Raw genomic sequence first — 20,493 nt, forward strand, 5'->3', positions numbered from 1 at the left:
AGGTCTGTTTCGTCACAATTGAAGACTTGTTGGGGGAGGAATCCTGCAGCCTCTACATAATCCTTGAATTCATCAACAAATTCTTCGGCCCCACATTTGTCCGAACTTGCAGTCTCGCCATGCCTTACCACACTGTGAATGCCAGTTCACTTCTAGAATTTGTCGAACCAGCCTCTGCTTGCCTTAAATTCACTAACAGCAGCACTCATTCCAGGCATTTTCTTTGCAATATCCATATGCAACTGCCTTGCCTTTTCGCAAATTATTGCCCCCAAAACACTAGCTCCCACTAACTTTTTCGTTGATCCACACCAACAACAACTTCTCAGCATCTTCAATTGTTTGCGATCTCTGTTTCGTTAGCACATTTACCCCTTATGCAACATCAGCTTCCTTGATTTCTTTTTTCATCGCCAGGATGGAACTGATCGTTGATGCGAACTTCCCGTACATCCTGGCGAGATCAGCCACACATACACCACATTCGTACTTTGCTACGAGTTTTTTCTTGAATTCTATCGTGTTCCTTGCCTTGTTTATCAAAGGGCTGGCACTCGGAACTTTCTTTGGCCCCATGGTGGCTTATTTAGCAGTCACACTCAATAAACAAGCACAAAAAACAATGGATTATTACGAAATGTTTCGGATGAACATGTGGGGTGATGCTCACTCAATGAGAAACAAAGGCAGACTGAGTCACCAACGCATGGGATGCTTTGTGTGGGTGCTTCAATGGCTGTCATGCGGACGCATTTGGTACGGACTATTTTCAACTCTACGAAAACTGGGACAAAATTTTGATGAAAAAAGTTGTCGAAAACCGAATCCTATTAAAACTGGGGCATAAGAAAACCGAGGTTCCACTGTATTGGGGACAGAGGCAAGTGTCGAGCTAAATGCTGTGATGGGCGAATTATCACTGAAAAAATGAAATTCCCCCACATCATTTCACACTGCATTTAAATGCATGGGCAAAAATGACATACTGTACAAGATAAATTATTACTATAATACTTGTAAATGATAATGAAACAATTTTGTCTAATTTATAACCATGTAATGATAATTTCTTTGATACATGCACAACACAATATTGAAATCCGCTCAAATATTTTGAACAGATTGGCTTTTACAAAAATATTAAATGAAGCTTCACAGTTTAACAGCATCATTCATGAGATCTGTCTTTTTTTTTATCCATGAATTGTACACTGCAAGACTATTTGTATATCTTGCTTACATGTACTTTTAATATTCATAAATCTAATTAAAAACAGAAATTAAAATGTAGATATCATTAAAGAATACACTTAGTCTATTATGCAAAATAGTTTTTTTTTTTTTTGTATTTAAACTCAACAGATACTGAGTGAAGCCATTACTTATAACACTTAATACAGAATATACTCTACTTATTGATAGGAGCCTCACGGCACACATATTTTAACTGTGATGTCAAAGTAATGAACAAAATAACTTCACCTCAGTGACAGGTCTATCTATTGTTTCAGATACATAAGTTTGACAATTAATAGTTTCATGACCAGTTTCCAAATGCTTAAAATGGTTGAAAGACACACAGGACAGTTGGAATCATAGATGACTTCATCATATACATACATACATACACACACACACATACACAACAGCTAGGAAAAAAAAATACACCACACTGTATTTTAGTATAACTTGCAGAAACTGCATACAGATGTAAAAAAAAAAAAAAAAAAAAGGCTAGAAAATTCTATTCAATTTAAATACAATCTGTATTAAGACTTTTTTTAATCGTAACACATGATGTAATGTCTTTTTCTTTCTACTTTTCATACTTTTTATCACACATTTTGAGGAGGGTAGATATCTTGAAATAGTCCCTGATGATATATAGTGCATCACAACAAACAAGCTTTAGAGAGCACATAAATCAGTGCGATAAAATTTGAATTACATTTGCTTTAGCAAGCTTGTCTTCTTGATGCATCTGATGGTCATAAGTGGAAACAAAACCAGCAATATGCTACAATACAAATTCCGGCTTATTGCCCCTACTAACTCACTGGATCACTGCACATGCATTGAACTCAGCTGTACACAATACATCTTCAGGGTGAAAAGATCTGACAAAATATATTCCATAGATGAAGTAGAATACAGAGTTAGGCAAGAACATGAACCATGGTACACATGGTACTGTACAGAGTCACACACTGACATACATCCACCAGTACTGGACAACACTAACACAAGTCATATATCACACCACATTAAAACTCTATGAGAAAAGTTTCATCTGCAGGTATGAGAATTACAAGTAAAGATAAAGGTTCAATTTAAAACAGATATTTTCTCATGTTAGACTTAATGAAATCTGTCATTGGCTATGAGGTATTCAGCACTTGATCATTACAGACTGTACCTATAATATAACTAAGCAAAATGTGCATCTGTAAATAATTTATTAGTTTGTCCATATTTACAATTCATAACAAATAATGTAAGTTAACTGTAATAAATAAAATATGATTACTATTTACCAGTCATTTTGCACTCTAATGAGCAAGTGCTTAAACTATATCTAAGAATGTATGATTACTATCCTTACCTTCCTTATAAAAAATAACACTAATATAGTAGGGTGTCTCAGTCATATACTCACAAGTTAAAAAGATGCAATTATATGTATCACATATTAGTACATGTGAGTCTGACTGCCATTACAAATAAATTCATTATCAAACAGTCTAATTCATGCTATACCATGACAAATGTTGCCATTTTTAATGATCATGTCAATCACTAGAACATTTTGACCAGAAATAATTAAAACTTTTCAAATTTGCATACCATCTACCCTTTCAACCCAGTATAGGAAGTCATACAATTTTAGTGTTTATAAAGGTCAGTAATGAAGAATAATTTTGTTATATATTTTTTATACTCCTATTTTTCATAATAATCTTAATCAAATAATAGTTGTACTATTAAGAAAAAGTTTTTTCTTGTAGGCTTGATTATATATATATATATATATATATATATATATATATATATATATATATATATATACAAATATATAAAAATATACTGTTATACATTATTAAACTATTTTTCTCTGCACTAGGTTATATCTCTAACAATAAGAAATTAATGTACAATGCCAGTGGTTGAATAAAGAATAATTAATTACTTATAGTGCCAAGTCATACTAAAAGTCTAGGGTACAGAGCATGATGCTGAGGAGAGTCGCAGCTTGTACAAGAATGTTGAGAATTAACCAAGTGTTGCTTCACTTAAAATAAATTCTGTGTTTTTATTTAATGGATTTGAGTAAACTGCATTTCTAAAAAGCAAAGAAAATAATTTCTGAATAGTATCAGACTAAAGCTAACTTTTCTTATAAATTTGATCAGATAATATAATTACAGTTGATTATCCAGGAGTGATGGGAGGTATAACATTATCTTCACAGACAGTTGCATTGACTATATTTAAGACTCTCCAGCTCAGTCTTATTGAGTACTGCATACAAAAGGATTCTGGGTAGAAAATGTTAAATAATTTAGCTTCTCTGAACCCAGTACAAAGGTCAAGCCCCCAGATTACCATTAGTGAAGGCTGTATAAGGAGTTGTGGGTGGTAAGGGTAAACTCAACATTATAACTATGCTAAAAAAAATCACAGCACTATGTTGGTAAAAAATAATAGAAATTCATAACAATGCTTCTAAGTATATTTTTTACATAAAAAACATTTTAAGGCATTTATTAGCATAGCTCATATGTTGGGTTTACCTTACTATCTGAAACACTTAATATGTATAGTAAAGAGCATGGTATCCCAACATTATGGTTTTTGGCACTGTTCTGATAAAACAGTTGTGTGATGAAGTGAATGTTTCTCCAGAAATGCCAAAAGTATTATAAACTGAGAAAACTTTTTTCATCAGAAACATGTATCAGTTGACAATGCAAAACCATAGATTCTCATGTTTTCAGCTCAGCAATTACATAGGCAAAATAAGAAATTGGAGACACAAATGAGACAGCAGAAAACCCTTCAAGAGGGAGGGAGGGAGGGAGTCGATTTCTTTGGGTAAACAAATAACCCACGCTTGGTAAACAAGCTTATGATGACATTGGTCTGACTTGGATCAATAACTAGTCACACAGGGAAGCACGAAAGTAAAGGAACCAGAATATATAAGAGAGAATAGCAAGGGGCAGAAGTGGTAGAATTGGAGGAGGGAGTAGTAAATTCTGGCTCCCTTACCTTCGCACTTCCCAGCGCCTAGTTAATGGTCTAAGTCTGACTGAAACATAAGTTTCAGTCTCCTAAGTGTGGGTTGTCTATTGTTGCAGTCATATTATTGTGCCTTTTTATTCTTTGGGTAGATCTTGATTAATAGTGCAGTGCCTGTAAGGTACTCAATCAGTGCCAGTAGAATACAGTTCATTGCTTTAGGATGCTTGCTTCAATGACCAACTCCCATACTCATACAGATGACTGCACTTTAACATTTACTGACATAGTAGCACTGCTTACTGTTCTCAGGCACAACTTTATTTGCCTGAGGCAAGTGCTGACAGGTTATACTTGCTAATGAAAAACACAAATGAAAATGCTGTCTAGACAGCATGATATTACAGTACAACATTACTGAAGTGGGTATAAGAATAAATAGGAATTTATTTTACCACCTATGAAGATAATAAGAGTGAAATGTAACTGAAATACAGTGGAACCTCAAAAATCGAACTGCTCCCAACTCAACCAATTATGTAAGTGTATTTTTGTAAGTGCTTTTATAAGTGCATTTTTGAGGGTCTTAAATGGACTAATCTAATTTACATTATTCCTGATGGGAATAAATTCGTTCGGTAGTGGCACTCGAACAGCCTTCTGGACCGAAGAAAGTTCGATTTTTGAGGTTCCGCTGTATGTATATGGAGGATCATGTGGTGAATCTAGCAAGAAATGCAGCCAAGACTCCAAATGTTGAAGTGCATATTATTTAAGTGCCATTCTATTGGACTGCTTAATACCAAGCCCTTCATTATTTCGAGTATTAGACAAGGCAGAGAACTTTACAAGATTACTCATTTCTTGCCTCAACAAGGCAAGCTGAACCTGTCCTTTTAGGAAAGCTAGATAGAGCCAGGCTTTAAAATAAGCTTACTGAAGATAATAGCTCTTAGTAAAATAAGTGTAGGAACTTTGAGCTAACCATCTGATCTAACCTTTGTTCTCCCATCCTGTTCCTCATCTTCATATCTGACATAGACAGGGATGTAAGCCACAGCACCATGTCTTCCTTTGCAGATGACAGTGTCTTCCACTGAAGACACTGCAAGACTCCAGGTGGACATCAACCAGATCTTTAAACGGGCCGCAGTAAACAATGTCAAGTTTAATGATGAGAAATTTCATACTCTGATATGGAAAGCATGAGGAAATTAAAATTATATCGGAGTATAAAAAAAATTCCAACCACACAACAGAGTGAAAAACCTGAGAGTGATAATGTCAGAGGATCTCGCTTTCAAAGATCACAACATTGTATCAATTGCATCTGTTAGAAAAATGACAGGATGGATAATGAGAATCTTCAAAACTAGGGATGCTAAGCCCATGATGACACTCTTCAAGTCGCTTGTTCTATCTAGGCTGGAATATTGCTGCACATCACCTTTCAAGGCAGGTGAAATTGCTGACCTAGAAAATCTACAGAGAACCTTCATGGCACACATAACTGTGATAAAACTCCTCAATTACTGGGAACACTTGATGTTCCTCAACCTGTACTCCCTAGAATGCAGGCAGGAGAGATACATGATTATATACACTTGGAAAATCCTAGAGGGATTAGTAGTAAACTTCCCTATGAAAGCAAAAGACTCAGATGATGCAGCATCCCCCAATGAAAAGCAGGGACTCCACTAGCATGATAAGAGACAACAAGTGTCAGGGGCCTAAGACTGTTCAACTGCCTCCCAGCATATATATAGACCCCTGGCTATCTTCAAGAAGGCACTGGACAGGCACTTAAAGTCAGTACCTGCCCAGCTGGGCTGTGGTTCGTACATTGGCTTGCATGCGGCCAACAGTAACAGCCTGGTTGATCAGGCCTTGATCCACCATGAGGCCTGGTCACAGACCGGGCCATGGGGGCAGTGACCCCTGAAACCCTCTCCAGGTAGCCCCTGAAGAGCAATTAAATGTAACAAAATAGAAGAGAGCATGTGACAGGGAAAGAGACAGTGAGAGGAGTAACACAGATAGTGATCATGACAAAACTAACAAGCTCACTTTGTCAATACTTTCTTACAGCCTGATGTATCCTCTACTTGTTATTCCTGACTGCTGTGCAGTCTGCTGCTTCAACAGTACTGCCATCCCTGACTACTGTTACAACAATACTGGTTGCCATCCCTGACTACTACAACAACACTGATTGCCATCCCTGACTATTGCTACAGTAACACTGGTAGCCATCTCTGACTACTGTTACAACAACAATGGTTGCCACAAGCCCATCTGTCTGATGCTTGTCACTCATCCATGTGCAGTCTTTTAATTTGTAACCAAAGATTTATTTGTATTTTCATAAAGCAAAAGTCAGAATTTTTATATACATTACAAATTGTTTCAAGTGCACAAACTGTACTACACATAATTCAAGTCAAAGCAGATTAGAAAGCCATGTGGTGGGTAACTGAAACTTATGAAGGCAAATCTAGAGTGAATATAATGAATAGGACATCCAGGACTAAATTTGGATACCTTGCTGTTTACTACACCATACCTGTGACACACCATTTTTGCTTTGCCTTTACACCATTTGTAAACTATTTCAAGACAGCAGATTTAGTAAACAAGTATGAGAAAACATGTAATGCTTTTTGGAACAGTATGTAGCAGCTTTATTTGGCTTCTATCGCATCTCCATGATGACAATTTATCTGGGTAAACTCCTATTTTTAAAGACAAATTTTTCTTCTGTACTTTCTTAAAAATACTGGTTTATTTCTCTGACATCTTCCACCAGTGTTAATTTCAATTTGACATACTCTCTGATCAGGATTAACTTCTTGGAAAGTCTTATTTTTATAATGATATAAGCTATTTTCCCAGATTTATTGTGAAAAACGTCAAACAAATTTTATGTGGGAGAGTACAGTACATTAAAGTACAGAGTACATTACATAGTACAATATAGTGCTGTATATTATAGTACAATACAGTACAGTTAAGTACTGCTAAATTTCATACATATCTCTTCAGTGATAACCAGTGACATTTTTTGCTGGCATCTTGTCTATGACTTACTCTCTTAACTCTCAGAACACAGCACAGCAATACAAGACATCAACACATCTCATTCTTTGGATTAAAATGCAAGCACAAATATTTTCATTACAAACATCAATCATTCTGATCATTAAGTGTTAAAGTCCCACTGAGTCGATCTTATACAACATACCACACAGGAGACTAATGTCATATGAACACCTAGAAGAGTCTACATGCTCTGCATTAACAACAATATATGTAAAGTCTATTGAAATTCATCAGTGTATCACAGATTAAGTCAACCAGAATCATCATTTGTGTCATTATCCTTGAACTTAACTCATCTTTTATAATATGCATATGCCCCCAGGATCACCTTCATCAGAAGCCCAGGAAGCACTAGTCAAATATTAGACTTTACAAACTTAACTACAACATCAACATAATCTAAGTGAACAATGCTCCTCCTCACATTACAGTCTGCCATCAGAAGCAACATTTATTCCATACAAACAGTGAAAAATGTGAAGTTCAGGACTAATCTCTAGCTTTGGCAAATAGGCAGCTAGATCAAAAAATTTCATAGTCTTCTTCATATGATTAGGTCTATGAATCTCCAAGGATTTTATTAATGGTTCCTGGACTCACTATAAGACTTTACACAGTGCACATAAGTGCCATTTTGACCTTAATATAACACATCACACAAAACTTTCTCTTTAAAACAAAATTCCATCATTAGGGGTGTCTTGATGCTAATGAAGGGCTCTTGATTCAAGGAATTACAGCTACTCTCCCCATTCTTAGCCCAAACCTGATTATGTACCTCCCATTCCCCTGACACTGTAAGACCTTCATAAACTTATAATTTTACCATGCAAATTATTATTATAATAATACAGTGGTCCCTTATGATATTAATCAGTTCCAGAAGAGGTATAGTACCTCAAAACTATCGTGACTCAAACTCGAAAATACATGGTTGTATACACTACGTGCTATTGTGCCTTTATGTTCTTTCTACGTGATTTTATGGTAATTCATTCCAAGACCCCAGAAGTGCAACTTTGATTACCTTGGACTTGATGACTTGTTAGTGTGGTTGTGGGGAAGAGGTTACTGGCTGGAAGAAGCTCCTTCCAACTGTTTTCTCTTAAAAAAAACTGTGAAGAGTTGTCTGTTTTTGTCACTTTCTTCTGAAGCTCTCAAAATAAGATGAAACAATATTTTCAAAAACATAGAATGTGAGTTCAGTTTTGTCTTGGTGCTTTCCTATGATTCTTTTCATACAAGTAAACAACTCCTGAATTTTATGAGTCATTTAAATATTCTTTATTATTTTTATTTGCTTGATAAAAGTAGAGATAGTTGATTGCAAAAGCCATACTCATGCACCAATGCACTAATTCGAACTCATGTTTTTTCACAATTTCTTGCTTGATCTTCAGATTAATTGAATAGGTACTGTCCACTTTAGGGGCCAAGATGACTTGATAACACAAAAGATGGTGCAATTAAATAATCCAGAGTTGGTGCAAGCAATGCATGTGGTAACAATAAACTGTAGTGCAATTGCTGCTACTGGCTGAGATGCATCCATAGAGACATACATTCCCATTGCTGATTGGCTGCTAAGCCACCCCCACTGGCACTCCTAAGGAAATATTGTAACTCAAGCCCATCATGACTCAAGGGACCACTGTAATAATAATATAATAATGATCTTGAAATACAAAATTAATGCTAGCATTTCAATCTAAGTAAAACTGATGTAATAGTCATGTAATAATGTACAGAATCAATTAAGCAACACACTGTACTGTCAACAATGAATTTCTGAAATATTACCGAGAATAAGGCTACAACTTCCTTTCATTGTTCTTTTTACGAATTCTCTCAATTTTTCCACTTCATGCATTACATTATTGGGGAAAAGGTAATATCTGGAACATAATAAATGCCACTAATGGTGGGTTCCTAAAAACTGAAAATTTTTGATAATACAATACTAAACTTTATGAAATAAGTAGGTTTAACCTTTCTGTGATTTATTATTATCATTATAATAATAATAACTATTGATATAACATTCTTTTGTCTTTTTCAATGCTCCAAGATTATAATTCTGCCCCATAGTGAAGATTTTTGAAGATTTATAATTTATACTATTCCTGTTATATTTTAATGTGTGTTTATGGTAATGGCTTCATCATATGATATGGCAGCAGGTGCATGGCCCATACGTACACATTACCAATTGTAAAATGACCAACTTATTTTCAGTGGTGAGGTTTAATGGCGTACAGTAAGCTTCACACATGCCAAACTTTGTATGACCCCCTACTATATGTTCTGTACTTTCCTGTGAGTAAAATAGTTCACATATGATAGTGTTGTATTCCATAATCAAAAATTTTTTGATTATTTCTACAAAACACTTGTAATGATATTGGGAATGAAAAATTTTCTCTAACTGGTTGTTCTTAAACATGATAGTGTTTGAGAGTCAAGGTTCTTACATGACTTTTTATCCATTTAACTAGCTGGAAAGTTTCACACTTAAGGATCATTCATGAGTAAGAAAAAAAAAAATAAGTCCCACTTGTCGTTATATTTAAGGATGGAGTGCTCTGTCATTTATATGTAACCCATTAATATGTTAATCTCCTTTTTCATTAGGAAAAAATCACTACAGTCAAAGTTTACTTACTGTTATTCCAAATTAAAAATTATTATATTACTTGTATATAAATTATACAGGTTCCACTGCTGACTCAAAATACAACATTACCTGTAAGAGAGCATGAAAGGATTGAAATTCAAATTTAAAAAAGTTAGAAAGTACTGGAGTAAATGTATTGTATTAAGGCTATATTTTAGGCTATGTAGAGCAACATTTTCCCCACATATGGCATTAAATGTTCAGAAAATGAAAGTAAATAAAATGTAGTCTTTCAGTTTCAAAATAGAGACTATTTCACTGGCTAACAATGCAGTATCAACAAGTCAAGTACATATGCTGAAACAGAGGCTATAACATTAATAATAAATAAACACTAGCATAATGAAAAGAAATTGCTTGTAGTGATACATACATTTATATAAGTAACTTTATGCCACTCTATAATGCTACTTAATACTTGTGGATTATACCTAAGTTAATTGACTAGAACAGACCTGAACAGTTTTGCATGAAGGAATCCCAGACTGCAAAATTACAAAAATCTACTTCAAAGACAATTTATGCTTAATATTTAAAATGAACATAATGTATACTGTGGGTGCAAAGAAGCATTGATGTAGTTGTCCTCTGATGTAACCTGCCCATGACTGTGTGCTCTATGTGCCATCACTAGTGCTAAGGAATACAACTTCACTGGCAGGAGATTATTCACACTTCTGGGAAAATCTTACATACCACCTGGCTTGGGCTGTGTTGTGTCATATGCTCGAATCACTTCTGACTGACCCATTACTCCATGCTCCTCTTGGGAAAATGCATAACCATCTGTTGAGAGAAAAGATGTTAATGCTATGTAATTAATGTGTTTGAAATATTAATTTTATATTTATTATAACAGGAAAACATTCCTCATAACCTGGGTTATATAAAAAATATTATACATACAAAACAAATGATTCTGTATACAATGCACAATGGAGGCCTGGTCACAGACCGGGCCGCAGGGGCGTTGACCCTGGAACTCTCTCCAGGTAAACACAAAATGACCCCCAATATATATATATATAGACATACTATATGCACATACACACTCTGGTAATGAGATTTTATGGTTAGCTGATGTTATGTGGGAGAATATTTGAGAGGAAAATTTGTTTAGGGTAACCAAGTATCTAGGGTAATCAGAACATCCTTTATCCTGAAAAACAGAGATAAACAGAAGAAAATCCATGACACTGGGTTTATCAAAAAAGCTGATTCCAATGATGAAAGAACTTTTCATCTTACAAATAAAATTATTAGTATGTGGACAGTGCATGGTAAGAATAATTATGTCATTCCTGATAGTGTAAATATGAGTAAAGACATGGGAGAGAGCAGGAAAAAAGATATTGTTATAAAGTGTTCATTCCTTGGCACTAGCAACAAGCCTGGAGTAACAACACTGATGTAGTTCTGTTAGGTTTAGTATTTGTGAGTGATGTTCATGGATAGTTATGTATTACATTGGTAGGAAATGACAGAGATAAAAAAGAAAATGATAAGATTTTTAAAACAGATAAATGCAGTCTGGCTTCAATTTATTGAATCTGAACTAGTGTTTTGCTCTTATAAAACTGGCACTTTAGAACTAATAGATTTGTTACAAATACTGATCTGTAGTTACAACCATTGCAAACACTGAAAATATTTTAAATATATACATAATTTTTTCTTAGTTTTCTTACCGAATGCAATCATACTTTGTGTGTTCATTTTATGCCTGTACAGAAAGCCCACATCTGTTTCATAGAGATTGATCAAGAACTACTTTTTTTAATTTTGTGATTTTTATATGACTGAAATATATTATTTTTCTCAGTTTTACCAAATGCATTTATATTTTGTGTAGGTTTATTCATATTCTGTGTATCTTCATTTTATGTATGTATGGTAGAGACTGTTCAAGAACTAAAGATTTTCTTAAGACTGAAATATAAATATTTTTCTGAGTTAGTTTTCTACCAGATGAACTGGTATTTTGAATACGTTCTTGTTATGTATATGTGTGGAGAGTTTATCATTTGGTAGAGATTATTTACGAACTGTAGAATAAATAAATAAAATTGTTTGGTTGGGCTGTGGCAGCAGCCACTGCTGCCAAGCTCTAGACATACTCAGAAAGTGAAGCATGTTATGTCAAACCCTCCATCACAATTATACTCACCACTGCTTTTCTACAATATATACCCATCCACCCTCTCCCACCTTCCCCTTAATGCCCCATCCCCTCCTTCCCATTCTTCCCTCTTACTCCCCTCCATTCTCCATCTGTGAGATGGTCCTGTTGTTCCCTACCCCTACACATATATATTCTACTGCAAATTGAATTGTGCATCTGTTCTGTTTAATAACAAGTCATCCTAACAAATTTTAGATCTATTTCTCACATACAGTTATCAGAAAATTTTTTAAATTATTTAGGCTAGACTACCATCTATCAATAAAAGTAAAAGTCCAGAACTGAACCTCCAGTCACTTCACTGCAGACCAGGACTGAAAATAATATAATGCAAACCATGCCAAAATTATCAATAACAAAAAATTTCAATATTTAACTATAATGCCACTATAACCACTATAGGGACATCTCTGCACTCCTAGAGTCACTAAAGATTAATCCAACCTTCATTATTCTCTCTGAAACTTGGCTCAGTCACAACACTACAGATATTTACAACTTAATAGGATGCACGGTCATTCACAGCTGTAAACCTGATCAAACGAGTGGGGAACAGCAATCTACTACACAAATGTGATGAAATGTACTTATTCAGCCTGCACCAGAGACAATCTCTGAAAATATGTAGTTGCATAATTCTCAACCAAGAACTTGAAAACCCTCTTATTATAGGATCTGTCGACAAATCACCACACACCAGGAGAAACCCTCGCCTCAAGTGCCTAATCATTAGCAGAAACCTAAACCTCATTTAATACTTGCTAGGGCCTTCAACATCTTCCTCATTCATTCAGATGAGCCCGTAGCAGTGGTGGGCATAGTTCCGCTAATCCATTAACCGCTAATAGCATTATTATTATTATAATCAAAAAGAAGCGCTAAGCCACAAGGACTATACAGCGCTGCAGGGCAGGAAGGAAGCGAGGGCATCAGGTGGCAAAAGGGAGATGGATGAGCAACAGGTTACGGATAACAGCGGGGCAGTGGATGGTGAAAGGGTAAAGGGCAGCAAGAGACTGAACCAGAAATGGCTGAGGGGAGTGCGAAAAGTATCATCAGAGTTTGTGGAGTAAATCAGTCGTTGTCAAGAAGTCAATGAGAGAGTCAGGATTAAAGGAGGGTCCATCAGCAAGAAGGGAAGGTAAAGAGAGAGTAGGAGAACGAAGACGACGTTGGAGGTAAATTCTGCGTGCTCGTTGATAGAGAGGGCAGTCTAACAGAATGTGGCTAATCGATACTGGAACTTGACACTGCTCACAGAGAGGAACAGGGTGCCTCTCCATGAGATACCCATGAGTAAGACGAGTGTGGCCAATGCGAAGGCGGGAGAGAGTGGTCTCCCAACCTCGGCACTGATGACAAGAAGACGGCCAGTAACCTATGCTCGGTTTAATAGAATGAAGTTTGTTACCGAGCAGAGTTGACCAACGTTGTTGCCAACGGGTGCGAAGGTGGGTAGCTATTGCAGCAAAATAGTCCAGAAATGGAACACCTCGATAGGAAATTGGTAGGTCATATACTGCTGACCGCGCAGCAGTGTCTGCCTGTTCATTGCCCTGTACGTCGACATGACCAGGGACCCAACAAAAAACAATATCTTTATGTTTGGTAGAGATACGGCGTAGCCAAAGTTGGATACGGAGAACTAGGGGATGAGATGTATCAAATTTTCGTATAGCCTGTAGAGCACTAAGGGAGTCTGAGACTACTACAAATGATGACACAGGCATAGATGCGATACGAATAAGTGCTGCAAGAATGGCATACAGTTCAGCAGTAAAAATGCTAGCTGAAGATAGTAAATGCCCTCGTACGACGCTGTCCGGAAACACTGCTGCGAATCCGACGCCGTCTGAAGACTTAGAGCCATCTGTGTACACAGCGGTGGCATGAGAATGGGAGTGGAAGTGATCAAGAAAAAGAGAGCGGGAAGCCACCGTAGGCAGTTGAGCTTTCGAGCAAGGGAGTGAGAAAGAACAGACCCGAACAGCTGGAACTTCCCAGGGGGGTAGGGAAAAGTGAGATGCTACATGAACATATAAAGGTGGTAACTGAAGGGAAGACAAGAGTGAAAGTAGGCGAAGAGAAAAGGGACGGAGCAAACAGGGGCGGCGAACGAATAAAGAATGTCTACTAATATCGGTGACCATTCTATAAATGGAAGGATTGTGTAGATCGTGAGAGCGTACATAGTAACGAAGGCAATGGGCATCACGGCGATCAGACAAGGATGGAACATTTGCTTCTGTATAGAGGCTCTCAACAGGGGAAGAGCACCAAGGCACAAACGTAAGCCTTGGTGATGGATAGAGTTAAGGCTAGAGAGAGTAGCAGGAGAGGCCGCGGAATAAATCTGGTCACCATAATCGAGTTTCGATAAAACGAGGGCTGAATGGAGGCGAAGCAGAGTTCGACGATCAGCTCCCCAGGAAAGATGAGCAAGGGTTTTAAGAAGGTTTAGCCGGCTGTGACAAGTTGCCTTCAGAGAGGTAATGTGAGGTTTCCAGGTTAACCGACGGTCAAAGAGAAGGCCTAGAAACCTGACTGTATCACGTTCGGGGATACGGGAGCCATAGAGATACAAAGGATGATCGGAGATAACAGAGCGTCTAGTGAAAGTAATTTGGTGAGTTTTGGTACTTGAAAATTTAAACCCATGTGTGGTGGCCCAAGTGGAAACACGGTCGACCGCATGCTGGAGAGAAACTGCAATAAGGTGACAGTCAGCGCCTGCACAAGCAATAGCGAAGTCATCAACATAGAGTGATGACCAAATATTGGGTGGAAGAACAGAGGCCAAATCATTTATAGCAAGGAGAAAAAGTGTTGTGCTTAGAACACATCCCTGAGGGACACCTTCAGCTTGGACGAAGTCCGGGGAAAGAACATTATTGACTCGAACACGGAAATGTCTGTCAGTTAAAAAGTTCTTAAGGAAGGATGGTAGATTGCCTCGGAGGCCTAAGGAATGGGCCTGGGCCAAAATATTATACCTCCAAGTTGTGTCATATGCCTTCTCAAGGTCAAAAAATATGGCAATAACTGAGTGATTATTCGCAAAGGCATTACGAACATACGTATCCAAGCGTAGTAAGGGGTCTATGGTAGAACGACCCTTACGAAAGCCATATTGACTAGCGGAGAGACTGTTGTGAGTGTCTAAATACCACATTAAACGTCGATTTACGAGGCGTTCCATCACTTTGCAAACTGCACTTGTAAGAGCGATGGGGCGATAGTGGGAGGCATCATGTCCTGTAGTACCCGGTTTGCGGAAAGGGAGAACAATGGCAGATTTCCACAGCTGGGGAAGAACTCCTTGTGCCCAAATAAGATTGAAGAGGTGTAAGAGGACTACAAGGGCTGACCGATGTAAATGTTGTAACATACGAATATGAATGTCATCAGGCCCAGCTGCCGATGATCGGCAAGCTGAGAGCGTTGCCTCCAGTTCTTGAAGTGTAAAAGGCACATTATACTGTTCTTCTCCGAGAGAAGAAAAGTCCAAGGGTACTAACTCTCTGGCAGACTTTGAGGAAAGAAACGAGGGGCATAGATGGAGCCCTCGGGAAATATGGACCAGATGTGTGCCAAGTTCAATGGCAACGTCGAGAGGGTTTGCTATATCAACACCAGTGACCCGTAGAACAGGAGCCGGGTCAGGAGAGTATTTACCACTCAATTTCCTCACTTTTTTCCAGACTGCACTCATAGAAGAAGCAGAGGTGATGGTGGAAACATAGTCTCGCCAACAAGTGCGTTTAGCGTCACGGATGACACGGCGAGCGATCGCACGCTTCTGCTTAAAATCAACAAGTCTCTCAGCGGTTCTATTGTACCGGTACCTGCCCCATGCAGCACGTTTCAAACGTACTGCACGAGCACAAGCAGGAGACCACCAAGGCACGCACTTCTGAGAATGCCTGCCTGAGGTTTGGGGTATAGAATGAGAAGCTGCGGTATAAACTGATGTCGAGAAGATGTGTAGGAGCTCATCAATGGAGGATGAAGAAGGAACCTCACTAAAAGCAGTGAGGTGTGAGTAAAGATCCCAATTTGCCCAATCAAATTGCCAGCAAGGGCTACGGAAAGGTGGTGAATAGGAAGGAGAAGTAAGAATGATCGGAAAATGATCGCTGTCATGTAAGTCTGGTAGAACAGACCAGGTGAAGTCTAGTGCAGTGGAGGAAGAGCAGACTGATAGATCGATGCAAGAGAGAGTATGAGTACGAGGATCAAAATGGGTGGGAGTACCCGTATTTAAAACATGGAGGGGGTGAGAGGCAAGAAAAGCCTCCAACTGAATGCCACGTGAGTCACAATGAGACCCCCCCCAGAGAAAATGGTGGGCATTAAAATCACCTAGTAACAGAAGTGGTGGTGGTAAGGATGAAACAAGAAAGGCAAAGTCTGGGATAGAAAATGCTCGAGAAGGAGAGAGATATAAAGAACATATTGTAAACCACTTATTCAAGTGGATACGGGCTGCAGTGTAATGCAGCGAGGTATGGACAAATAGTTGACAGTACGGAATATCATTGCGTAGAAGAAGGGCACTTTCATTAAAGGTCCCATCTGAGAAAGGATCCGAAGAATACAATAAATTATAGCCTGAGATAGGTTGGAAAACAGCCGAGTGTAATTTTGGTTCTTGTAAGCAAGCACCAACAGGGGAAAACCTGGAAAGCAACATCTGAAGCTCACCCCGATTACCCCTGAGGCCGCGGATATTCCACTGTAAATAGGCCATGATTGGCGATGAAGAAAATATCAGGAATCTGTAGGTAAAGGCACCTACGGACTAGAGGGGTTAGAAAAGTCAACGTGTGGTGGCATTGGAAGATGTTCAAGTAGCGAAGGAACGGAGCGTTGCGAAGAATGGGGTTGTGAAGATGGAGGAGAGGGAAGAGAAGGAACAGGAAGTGAATCAGTGTCCATTGAAGGTTTAGTCTCTGCAATATATTCTGAAATGGCTTCAAGTGTTTCTGAATTCAAAGATGTATGGGAAACCATATTGGAGATAGGAGGAGGAGGGTGAGTAAAGATTGGGACAGTAATGGACTGTACCAAAGTAGAGGGGGAGGGAAAAGTGTAAGGGACTGGAGATGAAGTGTGGGGGGGGACAGAAGAGGCAGAAACCTGGGAGGTGACAGAAGAGGGAGAAACTTGGGAGGGGACGGGGGTGGAAGGCATAGTACGAGGAGGAGGGTGAATCTCCACACTTGTAATAGAGCCAGAGAGAGGGGAAGAACTAGGTACAGAGACTGGAAAGGTAAAGTGTGGAGGTGGAAGAAGGGAAGGAAGGGGCAAAGAAGATTTGAGCAATGTGGATTTTTTGGACTTCTGAGTAGAGGGGCGATTGGTATTAGGTGTCGTACGAGGTCTTGTCGATACTGGGGCTTGTGAGGAAGGACGCGAAGATGTGAGAACAGACTGAGTTGTAGTCGGGACGTCAGAGCCAAGGACAGCAAAAGGATTAGATGCCGTAGTGGCTATGGGAGGGGTAACAACAGAGGAGGCTGCAGAAGATGGGACCCCAGAAGTGGGGGGACGTTTGGAAACACGAGAATAAGAAACACGGGGTAGTCTCCCTTGGAGGCGGAGATGAGTAACTGCCATAGCGTAAGGGAGACCTTCTGCCTCTTTGAGGCAACGGATTTCACGTTCATTTAAGTAGACCTGGCAACGGCGGGAGTACGAAGGGTGAGCTTCATTACAATTAAGGCAAGATGGAGGTTGACTGCAAGATGTATTAGAATGGTCGTCGGCACCACAGACTGGGCATTCGGCCATAGATCTGCAATATTTCGCTGGGTGACCAAAACGCCAGCAATTTCTACATTGTTGCGGTGTAGGTATCACCTTTCGAACTTGTAACCGATGTCCCGCGACATATACAGAGGACGGGAGTTCTCGGCTGTCAAAAGTTAAACGAGCCACATTGCAAGGGTAACGTCTCCGCCCCCGGGCAGGAAGGACCTAAGTGTCTACTTTGAGGATTGGGAGATCCTGGAGTTCCAGCTGTTCAAAAATGTCATTGCCACATGACTGGAAATTCTGTTGGACTATGGTATGGGGCAGAATGCTTGGGTAGCATTCTGGACAGTGACGATGCGCGTACCGCTCTTGAGAGCGTGAAATGAAATATCTCTGCCAACATGACGCAGGAGCGCTTTGGCAATACTATGGTCAGAAAGGTAGGCAGAAGAAGAAGTTGGTCTTAAAGTAAAGAATTTAGTCCATTGTGTGGTCCGAAACTGAGCGTGGAGAGGGAGTGCTTGACGTGTCGGTCGTTTCCGAGTAGAATGGGAAGGTAACGACGGAGCATCATCAGGAGATTGACGTTGGCGTTTAGGAGTAGGACCGGAGTTGGTCCGGCATGAAATGGGTGGGCGATTCGAAAATTGCCGTACCGTAGAGGGAGAAGCCGGAAGCATAGTCAAAGGAGAGCGGAGTTCAGACAAATCGAAGGAGTCAGTCGAAGCCCCGGTACCTGAAGCGGGTGAGGAAACAGCACCAGCAAGAGGTACAGGGGCATCAGGAGTGTCCGAAGAGTGGTCTAAACACAAGGCAGGGTCAGAATGGGGTGCGGTATCAAGAAGGGGCCCGGGGGTAGTGGTTTCATGGACTAGGGCTGCCATGGTTAGGTTACTCCTTTGCTTTTTGTTTTTAAGAAAAAAAAAGAAGAAAAGAAAATAAAAATAAAAAAAAGAATAAAAAAAGGGGGGAGCGGGGAGGAATAGTTCCCAGGAGGAATGAAAGGGCCGGAAATCTCCCTCCGCGCCCAAGAGGACTCGACACCGCTAGTAGCGCAGATGCAGCATGGAACCCGTGCCATATCCTACCCTTCATGCCAGTAAACCAGCAATCTGGGATAGCAACCTCACATCTGCCGAGCTACCTCGGTGGACAAAAGAGAGGGCGGCCGGATATCCGCCACAAAGCATACCTCCTTCAGCCACCACCCCCGGAATCCGAAAGGTGGCTTCCAGAGATACACCCGTCGCCCAAAAGACACCCAAAGCTACTCCGGGATACCGGAGAGGGATCGGGACATCCCTAGGCAATCCAGATTCCACGGCAAACTACGCCACCGCCAAGAAACCTCAACGGAATGGGATGGACCCCGGTGTCCTTTCCCCTACCTAGGAACTAGCGCGCCTGTGGGAGAAATCACGAAGGCTAAAAAGAGGAAGGGCAAAAGGGAGGGGTGAGGAGGAGGAGGAGGAATGGAAAAAGGGGAGGATGGGGAGGATGGGATAGGGGAGGGGAGAATGGGGGGTAATTAGGTTCGGTCTGAGGAAGAAGACCGACAGGGCTAATTCCTCAGACCAAGAGCCTCTTCACCACGCCAAGGAGCCCCCCTTGAAGAGGCCGCTAATAGCAGAACTAACTTTTTGTTTAGCGGATTAACGTTTCCGCTGACTTTGGAAACCATTAACGGACCAATTAGCTTCCACTAAATAAAGTTCTGCTAACTTTGAGTCTGCTAAAAAAAAATTTGTATGTTGTTGGTAGTCGGAAAGCAATGCCTTTTCAGCGGCGTACGTGTTTCTTCCTGTCTGTTGTGGGCGTTTTTCCAACAGTCAGTCAGGTATGCTATTGGCTGACTACGTGTAAATGTGACTTGTCAATGCAGCGGCAGCAGCATTGTTATAGTCTTACAGTGTCAGCGATCACTGGGGTGTGTTGTCACTTATTGTTATGAACAGGGGAGACGTTTCTGTTCTGCCTGAGGTGTTGTTGAGGAGTCTGAGGGCCAGGAGTCGCAGAACCCGTGGCCCCACCTGGATGACTATTTTGTCCTCAAGTCAAGGGATACGAATGCCAATACGTATAAGATATTCATAAGGTATAAGCACTTATTAAATTACTACTAGAGCTTTTTTTATATTTTCTTAATTTTCATGGGTATTGCAAGTTATGACAGTGTTGTAAAGTAACCAAGTAAAACTACCTGAATACTGTACTTGAGTAACTTTTCTCAGTGTTTACTTTTCAATAATTACTGATGATGTAACGAGGAACGCATCTTTATCAGATTGTAGTGAAGTAACAACAGACTTCAGTACTTAAGTAAAAGTAAAATTAGTGAGCAATTCCAGTACTTTTTAAAAAGTAAATACCGACATTGTGTAGTTTTAAAAATAGGTCAGATAAATACATGAGTCGGTGTGGGTGGGTGTGAGTTGGACCTGACTAGCTTGTGCTACTAGGTCAGATGCCATGCTCCTTCCTTAAGTGAATGTGACCTGACCTGACTAGGTTAGGGCATTGGCTTAAGCCGGTAGAACTGGAC

General features: G+C 39.6%; 1 protein-coding gene across 9 annotated transcripts in view; it reads right to left on the minus strand.

Moving 5' to 3' along the window:
- Positions 1–1,035: 1,035 nt before the first annotated feature.
- Positions 1,036–20,493, minus strand: part of ATP8A (ATPase phospholipid transporting 8A1) — an 817,844-nt gene continuing 798,386 nt past the window's right edge. For all 9 annotated transcript variants that reach the window (XM_070092196.1, XM_070092203.1, XM_070092201.1 and 6 more), the window contains one exon: positions 1,036–10,798. In XM_070092196.1, the coding sequence (XP_069948297.1) occupies positions 10,701–10,798 (98 nt within the window). In that variant the 3' untranslated portion in view covers positions 1,036–10,700. The remainder of the gene's footprint in view (positions 10,799–20,493) is intronic.

The sequence above is a fragment of the Cherax quadricarinatus genome, chromosome 38 (genome assembly GCF_038502225.1).
Source record: "Cherax quadricarinatus isolate ZL_2023a chromosome 38, ASM3850222v1, whole genome shotgun sequence".
In the NCBI taxonomy this organism is placed as follows: domain Eukaryota; kingdom Metazoa; phylum Arthropoda; class Malacostraca; order Decapoda; family Parastacidae; genus Cherax; species Cherax quadricarinatus.